At 42.0% G+C, this 19,986-nt stretch overlaps 1 protein-coding gene across 3 annotated transcripts in view; it reads left to right on the top strand.

Moving 5' to 3' along the window:
- The window catches only part of INPP5F (inositol polyphosphate-5-phosphatase F), a 39,122-nt gene extending 21,392 nt beyond the window's left edge, over nt 1-17,730 (top strand). For all 3 annotated transcript variants that reach the window (XM_064431471.1, XM_064431473.1, XM_064431472.1), the window contains exons 6-20: nt 297-353; nt 1,610-1,808; nt 4,184-4,363; nt 4,734-4,801; nt 5,247-5,371; nt 6,657-6,734; nt 7,465-7,585; nt 9,459-9,587; nt 11,763-11,880; nt 12,370-12,568; nt 13,420-13,491; nt 13,585-13,658; nt 14,857-14,985; nt 15,713-15,800; nt 16,259-17,730. In XM_064431471.1, coding sequence (XP_064287541.1) covers nt 297-353; nt 1,610-1,808; nt 4,184-4,363; nt 4,734-4,801; nt 5,247-5,371; nt 6,657-6,734; nt 7,465-7,585; nt 9,459-9,587; nt 11,763-11,880; nt 12,370-12,568; nt 13,420-13,491; nt 13,585-13,658; nt 14,857-14,985; nt 15,713-15,800; nt 16,259-17,330 — 2,709 coding nt within the window. In that variant the 3' untranslated portion in view covers nt 17,331-17,730. The remainder of the gene's footprint in view (nt 1-296; nt 354-1,609; nt 1,809-4,183; nt 4,364-4,733; nt 4,802-5,246; nt 5,372-6,656; nt 6,735-7,464; nt 7,586-9,458; nt 9,588-11,762; nt 11,881-12,369; nt 12,569-13,419; nt 13,492-13,584; nt 13,659-14,856; nt 14,986-15,712; nt 15,801-16,258) is intronic.
- The last annotated feature ends 2,256 nt before the right edge of the window (nt 17,731-19,986 follow it).

Raw genomic sequence — 19,986 nt, forward strand, 5'->3', positions numbered from 1 at the left:
GTTTGTTTGTCTGTGATTGTTTCTTCCACCTGGGGCATGAGCTTCCAATAATGGTCATGGTCCAAACCTGGCTGGTCACATTTCACAGCAGCTGAACATCTTGTCCTGTAACCAGCTCAGGTGCAAGGAGGCAAAAGTCTGCAGCAGCGTGACCTGACCTGAAGTGTTTTATTTAAAGCTCTGACTTGTCTGTTCAGGTGTGGGGAATAAACTGATGGACACCGGTGTCCTTCCCACAGATATTGCCAAACCTAACTTGTAATACTGCAAAAACTGCCCTTTTGTCTTCTGAACAGGTGGATGACAGATTCTTTTGGAACAAGCACATGATTGAAGATCTCATCAGCATTGATGTGAGTCGTGTTCCTAAGGTGTATTATGAGAACAATTTAGTTGTTTTTAGCTGTTTGCTTAAGGCCTTGCAGGGGTTTGGTTACAACCCTGCTTGGCAGACAGGTCAGGATCAGGGCTGTGCCTTCTGTAGCTGAGCAGCTGGCACTGCCTTCTTCCCCAGCAGCCTGTGGTCATTGCTAAGGAGTGAACTTCAGCTGAAATAAAACATAAAAACAATAAAGCAATATAGAATAACTTGGTGTCATGTGTTTGTGCTGATTTTTGAAGGTAAAGCTGAGTTGTGCTCTTATTTGAAATGGATTATCCCTGAAGTGAGCTGAGCTTGATAATGAGGAGGAGCCAGGAAAGAAATAACCTCTGAATCCCAGAGTTTCCCTGAGATAACATTGTGATCCTCCACAGTGGAGGATGGTGTTTTGTCTCTTTGAGCACAGTAGCTGATCACTGTAAAAACAGTGTAGAACAAGTCGTTCTGAACATCTGGCCAGAGTAAATAAAACATGTTCCTGGCAAATGAGCACATAAAGAAGCAGAAAACCACCACTCTTTCTTCAATATATGACCTTCCATCATTTTAAATTAACCTCATAGACCAAGGACTAAGTTGCTAACTTCTGTATGCCAGTTTAGGCCAAGTCTAATTTTCCTTAGGGGTGACAGCAGACACCTTGCCTTCTGCCCTGCTCCTCTTTCATGGATAATTATACATAAACAAATGGCTATGGAGTCACAGCAGGGTAAATCTATGTCCTCTGTGAAAAGTTATGTGTAGTGCAGGAGTTTAATGAGTTGTATTTTTCATGTTATAAGATATAAATGGATAACCCTGAGTTAGTGGGGAATTTGGATCTTGGTTCTGTTTAAGAAATCAATGTTTTATGGTGCAGAGCCATGAACCAGGTGTCTTGAGGACTAAATTAGCCCATATGATGCTTTATACTGTGATGTGTTGCTGAAAACAGGCTAACATCTACCTTTCTGTATAAATGTGATGCAGTATGTGTCCACACAGATTCTAAAACTGCCTTAAAGCAGAAACTAGGTCAAAAAGTTCCTTTCTTCCTTCCTCCTGATTTAAAAGCCCTGTGGCTGATGGAGGAAAAATGCTGCTATCTCTTACAGAAATAAGGGTATGGCAAGAATTAAAGCATGAAAAGCATGGGTAGCAACTACTTTATTAACATGAGAAATGGCAGAAATAATTGTAGGGTAATGTTGGACCAACAGGAAAGTAAATGTTCTTTGTACCCTTCAGAATGCTGAAGTGGACTTCTGGATTATCCCCATCATTCAAGGATTTGTGCAAATTGAAGAACTTGTAGTAAACTATAGTGAATCTTCTGACGATGATAAGAGCAGCCCTGAAACTCCTCCTCAGGAATCCTCTTGTGTGGATGACATCCACCCAACCTTTCTGGTGGCGCTCATCTCCCGCCGGAGTCGGCACAGAGCTGGTAGGCAAACACAGCCCAGGGGGCTGGGGGGTTCTGAGCACTGCAGGGGGTGCAGCTGGTCAGAGTGGGCACTGCTGAGTTGTTCAATCTTTGCTTCTTTTTTCTGCCAAGGTCAGGATTAAATGTGTGAGATGGTATTTCTTGTTGGGACTCAGATGTTTGTTAGTTCTGATCTCTGTCACAGTCTCACAAACCCTGAGTTCTACAGCACTTCACTCTAACAAACTAGGAATGGAGCCCCCCCCCTCTCTCTCTACAAAGCTTTTTAAAGATAAACTGTCCAATTAAGAAATGACACCTAAATTATTTTTGCTTCTAACCCAATAACCAACCACCCCTGCCTGCAATGGAGACTTTTTTATCCAATTACACAAAACCACCCAAACCCATGGAGAAAATGGTGAAGAAGAAGGACCAACCTCTGCCCTAAAATCTCCATCTTGCTTTATACGTGTTACTATATTCTAAACCCTTAAACTCCAAGTTTTCCACCCTGTGACATTACACACTTCTATCCAAACTCCACACCCACAATCCCAGTTCCTTCATTCCATTTTGGAAGCCTTCTCCACGGCCTCAGGTCCATGCAGTGTTCTCCTGGGGGTCAGTGCCTGGCAGCACAGAAATTCTCAGCATCCAGGGCTCCAGCAGTGAGTTGCTCAGCAGATGCCAGCCCCTGTCAGTCTGCACTGCAGCCTGCCCTGCTGGCAGGAGGGAGAGGAGAGGCTGCAGTGCCTCCAGCACTGTACACTGTCACTTGGGCTGGCTGCTGAGTGAGCTTCACTGGTCTGCTCAGGAGCACTGCAGGCATCCTTGGAGGTCACATTCCTGAGGTAGGGTTCCATTTCTGCAGAGATCCCCCTGATTAGGACCTTGCTTATAACTCTGTTCTGATAAATTTTGGTGGACTTGGATGGGAGTTAAATTTTCAAAGGTCTTTGAGGGCTTTGGCAGCAGCTGGAGAGGCTTGAAAAGCCACGTGTGTGCATGCCTGTGTCCTAGGAGATGTTCATTAGGGACAAGGTGTGAAATGTGACTGTGTCTTGTACCTTATTTGCCTTAGAGTAGCAAGGCAAACAAATTATTCCCTGTCCTTAGGATCTCAGAAAGAAAGATTGAATCCCTTTACAGCTTCATAAATCCTGTTCAACTCCAGACTTTTCAGTCTATCTGTTTTTTATGAAGACACCCTCCAAAGGAGTCTCCAACTCCTTTCTTACACAGCTGGATTTTTAACATGTCAAAAAATCCAGGAAAAAAATCCTGTTGAGCTTACCCTGCTATAGAACTGTAGCTGTTTACCAGAGTTCACTTGGATATATTTAATTCAGTTCCAAGGAAAATGGTTTCTCAGAACACCTTGGAGTAAATACTTGAGGGTTTCAGAGTAGTACCTAGTTTGTAGTCTGCCTTTTTCGTACTGAATTGTTACACAGATATACAGGAACTGAATTCTAAAGGGAAAAATTCTTATTGATTCCTTCTTGCTATGAATATTGCTTTGCTCTTCTGATTTCTAGTTCAGAGCATAAACTGTGTAGAATTTTCTCCCTGTGTGATTAAAGGCTGTAATGCTGCTTTGACAATTTCTCTATAGAGATCCCTACTGTAGGTATTTTACATTCCTTTCCCTTCCCTGTTTTTAACCTCTTCCTGTCTGTGCTGTCAAGATTCAGCTCAAAAATTTGGTTCAGTGCTACTTCCAGACATGGAAGTGAATTTCCATGACCTTGAATATTTTTCCAACTCTTCCTCCTTCCCTGTCCTTTGCTACCACCTGCATCCTTTCTGAAATAATGATGTGCTCTCCTTTGAGTCAAGGATATGCAAACACATTTCTGTTTAATGAGCAGTTCAGAGCTGGGTAGGCATAAAACTGTAGTCAGAGGAGCTTTATCTCTTCTTAATGTGCAGCATTAGTTACACAAGTTAAAAGAAGGGGAAGGCTTCTGCTTTGTGGAACATGCAAATCCTCTTGGGCTGCCTTGGGATCTCTGTGAGAAGTGGAGCCTCTGCCAGTAAAAGTGGCCTTTAGGTTCATGGAAAATATTGAGCACTAAAGTCAAGCTTTGTGCTAAACATGACAGAACAGGAAGAAATGTGTCTTTTAAGATGGACCAGAGGTATTTGTGACTTTTAACTGCCCCATCCTGTCAGTTTGCATTTGGCTGCTCATAGTGTGTCAGTAAATAAACTTTATCCATATAGTCAAAATAACTTTTGAGGAATAAACTAGGGTAGGAGTGACTTCTGCCATTGATCATGGATTTGGGCTAGAACTGTTGTCTTGGGTTAGCATTGTCAAAGCCAGCAACACAAATTAGCAATGTTTAAGGCAAATGCTTTAAGTGACTTGACCACTCTCGTTCCCCCAGGAATGCGGTACAAGAGGAGAGGTGTTGATAAAAATGGAAACGTGGCAAATTATGTTGAGACAGAGCAGCTGATCCATGTCCATAATCACACCCTTTCCTACATCCAAACACGAGGCTCTGTGCCTGTTTTCTGGAGCCAGGTTGGATACAGATATAACCCACGGCCCCGGCTGGACAAGAGTAAGTGTTTCAGATAAAAATGTAAAAATCAGGGTCCCCTGGAACTCTTCTTTTGGAAGATGTGTTTGTGTGGGTGTGGTGCATATGTAGAAGGATGAAGCAGGCTTATTAAAAGTTAAAGTTTTGTCCCATCTCCCCTGCACAAAAAGCAAAATGCAGCAAAATTCAAGAATATGTTTGCTTATAACAGCAATGTTAAAGCTGAGCAAATTAATGAAAGACCTTTAAAAGTAATTTTGTACTGTGTGTTATTATCCTTAAGCTAAGGTATCTTGTTTTTTTAGAGTACAAATTTGGGCATGATTTAATACATCAAACAGGATTTATTGCTGAACAGGCTGTTTCTGTCTAACACTGCTGTGCCTTGTAGGTGAAAATGAAACAGTGTCCTGTTTTCGTGCACACTTTGAAGAACAGCTGAAAAATTACAAGAAGCAGGTGAGTGCTACATGGCACAATAGTAATCTCATGAAAATGCAGGGGTTGAAAGTTAATGTTTTTAGGTTGTTTTTCTTGGTGATGGTGTTGTGGGTTTTTTTAGAAGCTTGTTGACAATTGGAAGGTTGGTACATAAATAGAATTTTACTTTAGGCTTTTCAAATATCCTTGTAAATGACCAGTATAACCCAGGAATAACTTACGGCAATGTTTAAACCCCATTTCTGTGAACCTGTCCTATGCATTCAGAGCTGCTCTGCATTTAAATTTGTATAGGCAGGGATCTGTTGGAGCTTATTTGTCTTAGGTACAATCTATCAAAGGCTGTAACTTCAGCAAGATTGCTATGAATCTTTAACTCTTGAGTTATTTGTTATAGCATGGTGTAAATCTAAACAAGTTGTGTAGCAGATGCTGAGTGTTAAATAATTAAACTTTTGAACAGGTTATTATTAACTTGGTGGATCAGACAGGCAGAGAGAAGATTATTGGAGATGCTTACCTTAAACAAGTTCTTCTCTACAACAATGCAAATCTGACTTATGTTTCATTTGACTTCCATGAGCACTGGTAAGCAACCTTTTAGAAATGTCACTTTACATCTTTTTTGTTGGCATGAAAGGCAAGTATAAATGAGAAGACTCATTATCTCTATTTCTGCATGAAACACTGTTTTTTTAGACAACAATACAGTTTTTAAACTAAAGCACTATAAAACTTAAAGCTTGGGGAAGCAAGCACTGCTGTTTGTGATGTTGTGTCCCTGACCTCTTAAATATGCAGTGACTTATTGGGCAAAGCTTAATTGTCACATATATTGAGAGTTTCCTTAAACATGCCACGAGTGTAAAGCTGTGGCTGACCTGCTTTTTCAAGCTATGTAGCATTTTGCTTTTAATTCTCTATTTTTGTTTTTCTTGCTTGTTTCTATAAAACCACAGTGAGTTCTTTCAGTATATTTCAGTATAAAATACATGGATTTTATCTTAATCCAGTGTGAGTAATTGCTGTTTTCATGACTGCTGTGCAGTGCTCACATGCCCAAGCATGTCATCTGTCACAGGCATGTATTTCTCCTGCTTCCCTCAAGCAGGCTGCATTTGTGTGGGGTCTCAGCTGGTTTAATCTCCACTTCCAAACCTAATCTAGGGATTGCACTGGCCTGGGAGAGCATTGCTGGCTGACTGAGTATGGCATTAGTAGATACTGTCAGGGAGGGTGGTGGGAAGGGAAACCCCTCTCTGAGCAGTATGGGCCTTTGAGAGTTCTGTGGTACTGTTGGTAGCCTGGATTGATTTGATAATTAATCTTTTGTTTCGAGGAATTCTCATTTTCCTTCCTTCACTTTTTTCCTACAAACAGCTGTAGTGACCAGGACTGTTTCTGCACTGTGAGCAGGAGTGAATTGAGAACAATCTGAAAAATAACCAGATGGGGTAGGGGCAGGAGAGGGTGATGTGTCTGCAAGTGGTTTTCTCTGTACAATCACTGGCAAAGCAGGACTCACCATCCCAGTTCCAAATCTACAGTAGCTACTTTTCTTGAGACTAAAATGAGAACAGAATGTTGCACATGCCTGAATAGCTGCAGACTTACTCTTCCTAATGGAAGCAGCATTAAAAAATGCAAAGTCCTGAGAACTGAATGATCTTTTAACCTCTTGCCTTGGATTTGGACATTGAACTGTACTGCAAAATAGCTCTGAATCTTGGCTCCTGTTTAAAGCTCATTGCAGGAGGCAATGCTTGTCTCTCTCATTTGGCCAAAACATCATATTTGTTAACAGTACAAATAAGTTGTTAAGTAAAGTCACTGGTTTAGTTCAAACTAACTTTTGTGACATTCTGTGTTTCAGCCGAGGAATGAAGTTTGAAAATGTTCAAACACTGACTGATGCCATTCATGATATTATTCTTGACATGAAGTGGTGCTGGTAGGTACTTAACTGTTTTGAGACTAGTAGGGAACATTTATGGAGGAAAACACCAACAAAGAGTAGCTATTCAGAGGCCTTAGTTTTCTCCAAACCCATATGTTTTATATTTCCCTTTTGGTGTCCAGCTTGTTTGTCAGAGTTTTTGTCTTCTGAAGTGTTGGTGTTCTACCCATGTGACAGCAGAAATTCTCAGGTGCTGTTTCCTGCCCAAGGTTTACTGCATTTCTGCATTTCACACTTTTAGGGTTGCTCACATTTAATGTGCAACACTCTGTATTTGACCCACAAGCCCTAGAATAACAGCCTTACTCTTGACAGCAAGCAGAGATTAGTTTGAACTGGTTAAAGTTCATCCATTTGGGCAACACGTGTGGCTGCAGCCTCAATCAGTTGTTTTGTGTTGCTGTCATTATAATTGGCTTCTCTGGTTTTGAAATTAAATGCCTTTGCTCTTGAAAGCTTGTATTATGTATGCATGAGTTGAATTCAGCATCTGATTGCATCTCAAGTTTGTGGCCTCAGTAGGATTTATGTCTGATAAATCCAGCCTAGATTAAAGAGGAGAAGTTGGAACGAGAAGAGATAATTCAGTGTGGGGTGTGACTGGGGTGTCGGTGCAACCATAAATAGTACTCCACGTGTAAAATGTTCTACTGTTTGTAGAAGCTGATGAATTACACTGGATTTTCAGTGTCTCAGTGTGCTTTTGTTCTCTTCCTGTTGCCAGGGTTGACCAAGCTGGGGTGATCTGTAAGCAGGAGGGGATCTTCCGGGTTAACTGCATGGACTGCCTGGATCGGACCAACGTGGTGCAGGCTGCTATTGCCAGAGTGGTCATGGAGCAGCAGGCACGTCACACTGGGGGGCTCTGCCAAGTGCTGAGTGCCTCTCACCTTCATTGTTGTTCACAGAGAAATCTGTGTGTTTGAAAAATGCCAAACTGACCTCTACGAAAAAATCTTTGCAAAATACTTGAAGTGCCATGAAGCTGAGAGGAATAATATATACAAATGCAAAACTTGAAATAATTACAGAACAGTGATGCCTCCTTCAGAAAGGACTGACTGTCCATAGCTTGGAGAGGATTGTCTTGTTTGGATTTAGTAATTTCAGTTTAAGTATGTAGGAATACAGAGTTTAGAAACAAGACACCTTCTTCCCCAAGTGCCTCACTGAAATGATATTAAAAGACTAAAATCTAACAAGCTGGGTGCTATTTTAGGAGCTTTGAAGTGAAATACTGTGATGCAGCAAGTAGGGAGATGAGTTGTCCCTTCTGTGTGTAGAGAAATTAATTCATGATGTAAATAGCCCTGATGGCTGTGACTGTTGTGCTGTGGAGTAGTTCTCCTTGTACAGAGGAGGGATTTCCAAGCAGACTGAGAGTACTTTCCTTTAGTTTTCCTCTTTTCTCTGTCCCTCACTTATTTTCTAGAAGCTCAGTGGTGACTGTTCCCTTGTGAAGACTTCCCTGACACACTACTGCTACAGACCTAATGCAGACTTAATGTCCTGTAACTGGAACATCAAAGCCCCAGTCACAGCCCAAAACGAGCAAACCTGATTATGGTTAAAGTGAAGGAGAAAGGATGAGGTGGGCCCTTCATTAGGGTGAAAAGTGATCTTCTTTGTGATCTGCTATTATGAGCTCCTGACATAGGAGTGCTGAGGACCAGGGCAGGGATCAGCAGTCCCACAGTCATTATTTAGAGCAGGGTTTGTATCCAGGGTAACTCTCGAGTTCCAAGGCAATTCTTTCAAAAACAAGGGTGTTACAGATTGTTGGGAAGAGGCTTAATCATTGCTGAAGTGTGAGCCTGTGATGTGCTGCATCATTCTCATCCTGGAGCTGAAGCACTTGGGAATCAATTAATGACTGAGACATGCCCTGAGCACTGCAGGGTCAGTGGCATGGAGTGGAGGACTGAGGGTTACTTGTACCTCACACTTCTCTTCCTTGGAACCACTGCTTTCTCTCATCCAGGAACTTGAGAGGGCTTTCAGAGTTAATGAGCAGCTCTGTGTTAATTTTCATCTAACTTGCAAAGAGTGCTTGAGCAGTTGTAAATGGAAGTTTTCCTATGATTTATTCCAAGTTATCCCTATCATTTAGTGACTGCATTGCAGTTGTATGTGCTGCTCTACCCACTTAGTGTGTGTACAAAGCCTGATGTTGGTGCTGTACCCAAGGCTTATCTGGGGAAAACTGGAGGACTGGGTGTTCTAAGAGGGAGATATCTTACTCTAGTATCAGTGACAAACAGTAACTGTCCAAAAATGTGCAAGCACTCATAATAAACCAACATAAGAAGTTATTTTTATTTGTTTTCAGACCCTTGAGGTCATGAATGCCTTTGCAGTAGAAGACATATTAACTTGTTTATTTTAAAATTGTGGTGTGTGTTTTGTTGATGATTCTCTATTGAAAAACTTCCTGTATCTTGAGAATCTACAGTAACTTGTTTTCCTTCAGCTAATTTTTTGATGATTGACTTAACATCCATAATTAATGTTACTGCTGCCTCCGGTGATGTGATGTTTAGCAATAAACCACCAATTCATTAATCTAATCTGACAAATCAGCACAATGGCTTCCTCCCCCCGTCACACCAAATCTAACAATTCAACACTTGGCCAGCATTTCCATTTACTTCACCGAGCTCTGACACTGAGAATGACTTTTACTTTGGGCACCAAATTAATGCATATATCCAATTCCAGCTCAAGAAACTGGGTGTGATGCCCCCAGAGCAGCCTCTGCCAGTGAAATGCAACAGGATCTACCAGATCATGTGGGCCAACAACGGCGATGCCATAAGCCGGCAGTACGCGGGCACGGCAGCCTTGAAGGTAAGGGGGGAGCTCACCTGCCCCCAGGAATGCCTGGGGTACAGGGCTCATGTGCACTGCAAACCCTGGGATACTGTCTTGGTTTGGAAAGGTTTCCTGCTCAGGAAGGCAGGAGCCTCCTTTGAAATAGAGAATGTAAACCCCCTCCCTCCAAATTGTTATGATTTTGAAATTAAGGAGCTGTCAGGCAAAGATTGGGAATAGGAACAACAGTTCTTTAATAGGAAAATTAAAAATACAAATGCAAAAGTATAAACAACCCACTGCCCAAGTCAGAGCATGCCCTGTCCCCCTGTGGGTCAGGGGGGTGGCACAGCCCCATCCCATGGGGGCTCAGCCCTCCTGCAGTGCCAGCTGTGCTTCTGCTGGAGCAGGGATCCTGCACAAGGCTGCAGTTTTCCTCTGGAGCTCCAGGGCTGCTGGAGATGGGCCTGCTCTCCCTCTGGGAATGCAGAGCACAAGAAAGCTGCTCCTCTGGGAATGCAGTGGGCAAAGGCTGCTGTGCTGTTCCAGGCTCAGATTGTATCCAGGTAGGAATGCTTGGCTCCTGCCCTGGGCGGAGCATCTCCCAGTGGGATGATGGAATTTGATCAGCCATGCAGGGACACTCACTGCCATGAACAGAAGAGATCTCCTGGAGGGAGGATTGGCTGTGGGAGAGATGAAGAAAGCTGCCCAATGAACAGAGAGAACTGCCCCACCTCTGACAGATGGGGATAGAATACACAGCCCCAGGCACATCTTGCATTCCAGCCTGAGGCAGATACTTAAAAGTTCATTATGTTCTCTGTGTGGTTTTGTTCTGGAGAGACGAAGCTTTGCAGTGGAAGAATGTCTTGTGTTGTGCTTGATGTGAATCAGAGAAGAGCTGAGTGCTCCCTGCACTTCACCTGCATTCTGTTCTCTGCAAAAAAAACCACAGCAGGGATAAGAGTTTGAGAGATATATTAATTATTACATCCATTTATATTTTATCATGGTTATAGTACTTCTAAGCAGTTGCAATACTTAAAGAATACTCTAAAGTTCTGGAGATCAGGATATGGAGGTAGTAGGGTGATATTAATTAGCTGTATTTTCTAAAGACTCTTCTTAAATAGCTATAATGCCCTCTGTCTACCAAGATCAAGCATGAAACTCCTTGCTCTGTACTTCTGCTGCTCTGAAAAGTCATGGAATTCGAGGTTTTTGCTCTGTGTAACTGGGGGAACAAATTTTAGTAGTATTTGCATTTGGCATAAGAAAAATCATTATGGTGGAAATACTTAACTTTAAATCTATCTTTTAATATCTCTGCTGATCTTTGATTAGTTGATTGCACTAATATTTAAAAAAGAATACAAAATATAGCCTGACATGCTTGTTTTCATTGTGTATGTTAAACTTTGAATCAGAAGTGCAGACCTCAATTTACAGATTAAATTTTCAGGCCTTCTGCTGGAAGATTTCTCTACTTACTGTTGAGGTTCATGGATTAAATTCTTTAACTTTAATTGTGATATTTCTTTTAGTTTGAAAGTGAAACATACTTGAAATATTCTTCATAGGAGTTGATGTTGCTTTTAGAGATGCTCTGTGCCACTATGTCTCTGAAAATGGAATCCTCTAATGAAGTGTAACTACAAAAACAACTTTTTATTCAAATTCTAAGCCTTCCGTGGCCTAGAAACTTTCTTTTGTTTCTGAGATTGTGAGGATATGTGCTGCTTTCCCCCAGTATGTTATGTTTGTCTTGTTTTGGTAGCAAAAGCAGTCAGATGAAAACCATATTACAGTAAGCTTCAGTCTTCTCTACTGTTCCCGTAGTGTTCCTTTTCCATTAAAGGCCTAAAAATAAAGGAATTTTTTTCTTTTGGAGGTATTGAAGCATCACAGTGATTGATGTATTGAAAGTCCTGCTTCAGTGTCAGCTGGCTTATAAGTCCAGATTTGTCTTGTATTGGAATTTCCTACTGAAATTCTAAGTCTGTCAAAACCACAGGGTTCTCTGCAGAGTCAATGCCAGAAGCTGCTCTTTGAAACAATCACTATTTTCAACTTCTATATGAAATAGTTCCTTGAAGATAATTCCTGAGTTGCCATCTATTCAGTTCTGAGTTTCAGAGTGCCAAATGCTTTGAGCTGAGCCTGCTGCTCCAAATTTTGGTGTAAAGATTTGCATGTTGTGTGTGACAGGGTGACTTCACAAGGACTGGTGAAAGAAAGCTGGCAGGGGTGATGAAGGATGGAGTGAACTCTGCAAACAGATACTACCTGAATCGTTTCAGGGATGCTTACAGGCAAGCAGTCATAGGTAAGAGCACAATTTCAACCCAGCTGAGCTGTGCTGTTTAGAAAAGATTATTAAATCATACTGTTTTTGTCTTTCTGACTGATTTTTTCCCCCTCTTGCTTGAAAGCATTGTGAGTGGGTACATGTCTGAACTGGACTCCAAGGAACAATCTCACTCACTTTGGAATTTAAGCAACACTCAATTCAGAGGGATTGCATGCAATGTGACTCATTGGAGACTTGCCCCAGCTTCATCTTAGCATTAAGTGTCTTGTAGCATCTCCTTTTTTTTTAAGACAAATTTATGTAGCAAGTATCCCTTAAAACCATGAGGAACTCTTGTTTTTCACTGAAAGTAGGGTTACACCTTCTGAGTTTTCAGTTACAGGCAACATTCAGAAAGACTACCAAGAGCATTGTTAAAATGAAGCATTTGGAAGGAATTTACAAACTCTTGCCATATATCACTTTTAACTGTTTCTTGCTTGATATTTCCTGGGGTTTGTTTAGATTTGATGCAGGGTATCCCTGTGACAGAGGACCTGTACTCCATATTTACAAAAGAGAAGGAGCATGAAGCCCTGCACAAGGAGAACCTGAGAAGCCACCAGGAGCTGATCAGCCAGCTGCTGCAGAGCTACATGAAACTGCTCTTGCCAGATGATGAAAAATTCCATGGAGGTTGGGCGCTCATTGACTGTGACCCAAGGTTGGTTGAAAAAAGTTAAAATTGACGCCTCTGTTAATTAGTTCTGATGTTAAAAGGTTTTGATGGCTGATGTGTGACAATTCTGTAGAAGGACAAGAGTGCTTGAAGGGTTTGAATACTTGTTGTAAAGGGAAAAGTCCTCTAAACATGTGCTTTTCCCAAAGTGCCATAAAAGTGGTGCATGCTGGAATGACCTTTGAGACATCATCTGGAAATGGGTGGATGTGGTTAATACTGCCAAAATGTGGCAGGCACCATGAAGAGAAATTGTGGAACTAAGGGTGGTTAAAAGGGAGTGCTTGAGGAGCTGTTGTTTCTTAGTGTTTTATAGGGAAAGTGTAACTTAACTGATCAGATTGAATCCTTGGGGAATGAGTCAGCAGTTGGACAGTCTGGATTTCTGTTCATGGAAAGCAATGGGCAAACTCTGAACTTCACTCCATAGCAGGTTCAGAGTTCAGGAGCTGGCAGGAGAAGAACAGTGGTTAGATCTCCTGCAGGTTAAACTTCAGCATCTGAAAATAGCAGAGCAGGTTGTTATGACAGCTATTCAATTCAGGGCACAGGCTCATCACCCTCACTGAGTCTGAGGTATTTTTCCATTTCTCTGGTAGCATTTTTGATAGCTTCTGGGCTTTCTGTTTATTTTTGGACCTTCTGCTGATGTATTTGAGCTGTTAGGTAGCTTCAGGTTTGAGAGAGACTGTTGCTTACATGGATTTGATACACACTGTGATTGAAACTTGTAACTTGTGTTCAGCTCCTAAAGAGTGTCCCCAAAACACAATGGGCATGGGTTACAGCTCTGCAAATAAAACTTTCTACCCTGTATTTATTTTCCTTCCCTTCAGTCTCATCGATGCCACTCATAAGGATGTGGATGTGCTGCTTTTACTTTCAAATTCTGCCTATTATGTGGCCTAGTAAGTTACCACTTTCCCTTACTATGTGTAGTTTATTTTAGTAGCTTTACTTTAGATTAGTAGGAAGCACTAAATTCTGTTTATTTTTTCTAGTTACGATGATGAAATCGACAAAGTGAATCAGTACCAAAGGTTAAGTCTTGAAGCTCTGGAAAAAATAGAAATAGGTAAGAAAACAGTCACTCCATGTCTTTTTTTGAATGTTCTTAACAGTGGCTTGAGCACTTATCAAACATCCTTCAAATGTATTGAAGCAGCAGTCCTTGAAGTGTGGCTCATACCCTGGGCAGCCCACCCAGAAATGGCCCCTCTGGCTGGTAACAGATGCCAGCTCTTCCTACTGCTGGAAATAGAAGCTTTGATCACTGGAAGGGTTCTAAATTTTCCCTCTTTCAAACTCCTGAAAGAGCCATGGAGTCATCCAAAGAGATTTCATTATTTATCAAATGGCAGTAACAGTTTTGCCAACTTCTGCAATGCGTCACAGGTTTGTGCATTCAGGGCTCTCTTCCTTTGATCCAAACACAGCAGCTGGCTCTGAATTGTACATTAGATCTGTTTCACAGCTTTGTAAAACTTCTTTCTCAAGGGCTGATAACAAACATGGTATTACAAAAGCACCTTGTTATGCTGATGCAATTTATTTGCTGTAGAATGTAACATCTGCAGGCTAAATCCAGCATGTTCTGCCGGAAGCATTAAAGGTGTGATGTCTTTGAATCATGAAAAAGGTGATCCAGCTGGAGAGAAGGGAGTGTGTGGCCTCCTGATGGAGTTCAATCCTCTATTACACAACACACAGTGATTTCATCATCTCCTGACTAACTTTCACTGTGTCTGTGCAATTTCTCAGCATTGAGGGGAAAGGTCTCCCTCACTTGTGTATTGTGAGGCACAGAACAGAGTCCAACATCTACATCCACACCTCATTTAATGCTTGAGATTATGCAGTGCACTGAAGAGTTGAAACACTGGTTTAAATCTTGAAATTTCAATTACATTCCCGTGATAAAAATATTAGCTTTCCTTTTAATCCTTGCAGGAGCATTCCCTAAAAACCCACAGGATGTAAAAAGTGTAAAACTTTTTTTCCCCCTTCTGTTTGAAAGGGTGATCTGCAGTAAACAATCAGGCTGGATTGTAACAGACATACAGAGAGTCTAATTGCTTTTTGTGAGTTATTGATTGTTTAGTTAATGTGAAAATCTTTCATTTAAAGTGTCAGTCCTGCTCTTATGAAAACATGAAGCATTTTAGGCTGAAAAAGACTGTCAGCACTTACATAGCCTTAGGTGCAGGCTCTGCAGTATCTCTTTCAGTGTTTGGTTAAAGATTTCTAAAGATTTCTCCTGGTTTCTCTCTCAGGGCCTGAGCCTACTCTCTTTGGCAAACCCAAGTTCTCTTGCATGAGGCTGCATTACAAATACAAGGAAATGAGTGGATATTTTCACACTCTCAGGGCTGTGGCCCGCAGCCCAGAAGAAGATGGAAAAGGTTTGTATCCTATGTAGAAGTTTTAGACATAGAGGAGTATCCAGTGTATTGGTGTTTCTCTAAAAAACACGTTTTCCATTGCTTTTAAAATTTAATCCTTCTTCAGAAATCACCCCAGTAAGATCCTCTTGTGTGAAGTGGGAAAGCAATTTAAAAAAACCACTCACATATTACTGTTCTAATAGAAAAATAAGTTTCAGATACAGCTTTAAAGTAAAACATCTCTCTAGAACTAGAGTAATTTCCCTGTCCAGGTCTTTACTGCTCCAAAAACTTAAATAATGATGTTAAAATTAACTCCTAAAGAGGTAAAGAAATCGATTTCTTTAGTGAAATCAGTGTCTGGAAATGTTCTTGCTTGTTGTTTAACTAAATTAAACGAACACTAACAAGGGAAAAAATATCACTTCATACCTGGAGCACTGAGTTTTGTCAGCAAGGATAAATAAAATGGCTTCTCTTCCTTCCCCAAATGAGGCAGTGTGGCAGTGATTTGCTTCATGCTGAGTATTTAGGGCTGAAGGAGAGTTTATTCTTTAGGTTTGTTTTGTAAGCTTTAAATCAGAATTGCAGCTTGAAGGGCACAACTGCTCTGCAGGGTAAAAGAAAAAAAGCAATAAAACCAAATAAAATTACGTTAAAATTAGACCTATTTCTTTGTAGATTGTGAAATGCAGGCTTTTAAGGGTGTTTTTAAGGGTCTGACAGGCTGCTGCTTGGATTTCAGACACTCTTCAGTGCATTGCAGAAATGCTGAGAATCACAAAGCAAGCAATGGGAATGGATGTGCCCATTATTGAGAAGAAGCTGGAGAGGTGAGTACCTCACTGATGTGAGCCTTCTGTATCCCACCTTTGCTCTCAACTCAGCTGCTTCTCCCACCTGAGTAGAAAGTGTAGTGAAATAAACCTTGTTCTTTTTACAGGTATTGCAGACCGAATATTTGCTAAATCTGGCTACAGAGTATACACAAAGTCAGGGTTAAAAAAGTGGAGAATTCAAATCCTTTTTCATCAAAAACTAAAGTGCCTGCAGAAACTGCCTGTTCCCCTTGTTTGGCTACTGTTCTGTATCAACCCTCCTTTGTTGGTTTGAGCTTGATTAGCTTATATGGGTACGATGTATTATGTGAAAAATGGGATTAAATTTATTATTTATGTAAGAAAAGGTTAACTTAGGAACTGAAATGTCCATTTCTGTTACAGAAATAGACTGGAAGACAGTCTATACTTGGTGCTTTGATTGTACATTTAAGATCTTCTTCCTCTTCTAGGAGGAGCAGCAAACCTCATGAAGACATCATTGGCATTCGGTCTCAGAACAGAGGGTCCCTGGCCCAAGGCAAGAATTATTTACTGAGCAAGTTCTCCTCCCTCAATCAAAAGGTGAAACAAACCAAATCCAATGTCAACATCAGCAACCTTCGGAAGCTGGGCAGCTTTGCCAAACCCGAAGTGAAAGTCAATTTTTTAAAGCCAAATTTGAAAGTGAATCTTTGGAAGTCAGACAGCAGCCTTGAAACTCTGGAGAATCCAGGGGCAGATCCCAAAGCCCCTAGCGAATCTGACACCGAGGCCTCGGACAACGACTCCTTCCACTCCGACGACTTCCTGAGCAACTCCAAGTCGGACGAGGAGGCGCAGCTGGCGGGGTCCCTGGAGAGCCTGGGCCCCACGGACTACGTGCTGCCCAGCTGCGGCATCATCGCCTCGGCGCCGCGCCTGGGCAGCCGCTCGCAGTCGCTCAGCAGCACCGACACGAGCCAGGACGCTGCCGTGCCTTCTGCTGACAGCACGGAGCTGCACTTTGCTAAGCCCGTGGATGTGTACTGCCAGAGGTTCGTGCAGGATGCCCAGAGCAAGGGCTGCCACGTGGTGGAGCCTGAGGCTGGTCCTCCGGAGCCCCGTCACGCGCCGACACAAACCAGCAGGAGCGCGGCCAAGAAGGCAGAACCCAAGGCTGAAGCTGTTGCAGACATTCCTTCCAGGCCATCAAAGCTGGATGTTCAGTCTTCTGAGCCAAATCCTCAGCTCTTGGCTGTCGGTGGGCCTGACTTGAGTAAATCCCACAGGAGCCCGGGCTCTGGGAGCCAGGAGCCAGGACTCCACACCACTCCTTCCCCTGCCGACGGCAGCAGCAGCAGGGCCGTGTCTCCCTTCGCTAAAATCCGCAGCTCCATGGTCCAGGTTGCCAACATCACCCAGGCAGGATTGACTCAAGGGATTAATTTTGCTGTGGCAAAGGTCCAAAAGAGCCCTGCAGAACCAGAAGCTTTAAATGAAATCAAACAGAAAGAACTGAGAGAAATGTTTACGCAATGCCAGACACGAATAATTCAGATCTAGTTGCTCATTTGGGAAGTGTTCTTCTAGCTGTGGCTTCTAATAAAATAACACAGTGACATCAGGACTATTGTGGCATGAACTGCTACTGGATACTGGGATTGATAACTTTGTTTACAAGCAGTGAGAGATGCAAATGAATTTGGTTCTGACCAAGCTTCAGAATTCCCTCAGGCAGGTGAGACAGAACCTGTATAAACCATATTTAAACAGGTAGCTTAGACACTGGGATTCAATAAGCATGCTGTCTATCTTAGATGTGTTGCACAGTTATTTTTTTGAGACTAATTTTGTAGCTCCTCTGAATTATGTAGAAAGTATTTATACTCAAAGGATGATACTGACTTCTCTGACCTTACTTACCTTGCACTACACCAGCAAAATAAAGTACCGGTAAATTACATTTTATTTATTTTTGGACTAGTATTTTTACTTGTTTTCAATGAAGTTCTAGATGCAGCTCTCTATGAATTGTGCCTCTACAATGGGAACCGATGTGTTTTTGTTGAATTTAAGTATGTTAACAAGAAAGTAAGATTTCTTTGCTATCCTTTTCTTTCCAGACATCCTGGGACACTTTCATTATAGATAAAGCTTAGAGACCCAATCTGAAATACCCACAATCCTGCAGTGCAAATTTCTTCTGTAGATTGGTTTTTTTCCTCCCTTGAGAGGAGGGGAAATGAAGCAAATGTCTTTGAATTGTCTTGCCCATGTTAAAGCAATTCCTTTTTTTTTTTTTAATTTCCAACTCTGCTGATTTGCTCTAATTTTTTGTCTCTGTAAAGCGACACGAGCCAGATACCTGCCCATCACGCACTGTGTCCCTCTGTGCTAGGATTTTCTTCAAGTATGAAAAATGATGCAAAATCCCAACTAACATCTAAAGCAGAAGGCCAGTGCACTGCTTTGTAAGATCAGGGTTGCATTAGAGCATAGCTGCCAGCATCCATTCAAGACCAAATTCCTGACCAGCTCCAGCTTTGCACCTCGCAGGGTGAAGCATCTGCTCATGCTGGGAACTGGATAAAAAATCCCCTTCGCTCTGTGTGTCAAAGGATTACACCTATTCAATCCTCCTTCCCAGGAATGCCTTGCCATGCCATTCCAGTCTAGGACATTGTCCAGAAGCTGCTGTGAAGCAGGACCTTCCTGTGCTGTGGTTTGTGACTGTAAGCACCCTGACAGACCCAGTGCCTCTGTCCCCGTCCCTGTCCTGTAGATAGGCTGCACGTGGTGTCCCCACAACGTCGTGTCTGGGCTAGGGTAGCTCTGTGTCTTAGGACTTGTACTGTGTCTGAAATCATTTATCACCTGAAACTTTGATAACCAGATTTGGTTTATTTATTTTATTAAAGTGATGTGGGTTTGGGTTTTTTGTTCTTTTTTTGAGTGTCTATACTTGTGGCTATATTTAAAATTAAACTACTGCTGTATTTTGATGTGACCAATATACATGAGATATTTTAATAAAAAAAGTGGAATCAAAAGATGGGTTTGATATGTGATGTTAAGGGATGTGGGAGTGCAGGGCTTTGGGTGTTTCTTTCAAAGTTACAGACACAATCCCATGGTAGTCCAGGGACACAGCCATGACTTCAGTTCTTTATCCTCTTAGACGTGCTGCTTTTCTGGGCAACTTGTGCCAGGGCCTCACCACCCTCCCAGGGAAGAACTTCTTCATATTTTATCTAAATCTATCCTCTGTTGGTTTGAAGTTATCACCCCATGTCCAGTTCAATGTCCTTCCAGCTTGGGAACTGTCCCATCCCTGGCTATGAAATACTGGAGATGGCAATGGACAGAAAACCATCCCCTGGGACAATCTTAGACCCCAACCCTGCATTCCAGCCCAGCTGCTTTTGAAAAGTGTTAATTTCCTTCCTCATTTGTTCAGTTGCTTCACTTCACAGTAATGCAGCACAAGTCAGATGAAACCATGAATATTCATTATTAGTGTTCAAAAAAAAAAAAGAAAAGAAATAAGCTCTAGTTTGAAACAGCACCAAACTTGGCTCAAGTTTAGGATACACAAAAAATGTTTCTCATAATAAGTACTCATTATTGGTGTGAAGAGACAAAATATCCAGATTGGCTGTACAGCAAAAGCCCTCATGTTTAGAACAGGAAAATGCGATAAAAAAGGGAGTTCCTGTCCCTGTGATTTCAATCAGCAGAAAGCACTAAGTAAACCATTTAAAGACCCTGCAGTACTGCCAAGGTAGAAAGTAAAGATGTGTTTTGTGTGAGCACAGGAGTATCACCCCTTGCCCAGTCAATGTGGGGTTTTTTAACAAGCTGTGTCAGGATAAAGCTCGTGGGAGAAATTTGAGAAGTCATGGTCAGCTCTAAGCACAAGGCAAATATTTTTCATACCTGAGTTGGTCAAATCAGTGCTTGGTACCACACTGTGATATCATCACAATGATGCTGCTGCTGCTGCTCTGAGTGTGACCTGCCCCAGCTCACAGAACAGCACAGAGAGTGAAGTCAGCACCTCCTCCAGCTGCAGCTGCTGGCCAGCTGAGAGCTCTGATCCTCACAATTCAGCCAAGCAGAAATTAGAGCACAAATGTCCTCCAGAACAGAGCTTACCACTGCTATGTATGAAGGGCTCTGGCTTAAATTCTCTTATTAAAGGGAGTAAGTTTACACAACC

Source organism: Passer domesticus, chromosome 8 (assembly GCF_036417665.1).
Source record: "Passer domesticus isolate bPasDom1 chromosome 8, bPasDom1.hap1, whole genome shotgun sequence".
In the NCBI taxonomy this organism is placed as follows: domain Eukaryota; kingdom Metazoa; phylum Chordata; class Aves; order Passeriformes; family Passeridae; genus Passer; species Passer domesticus.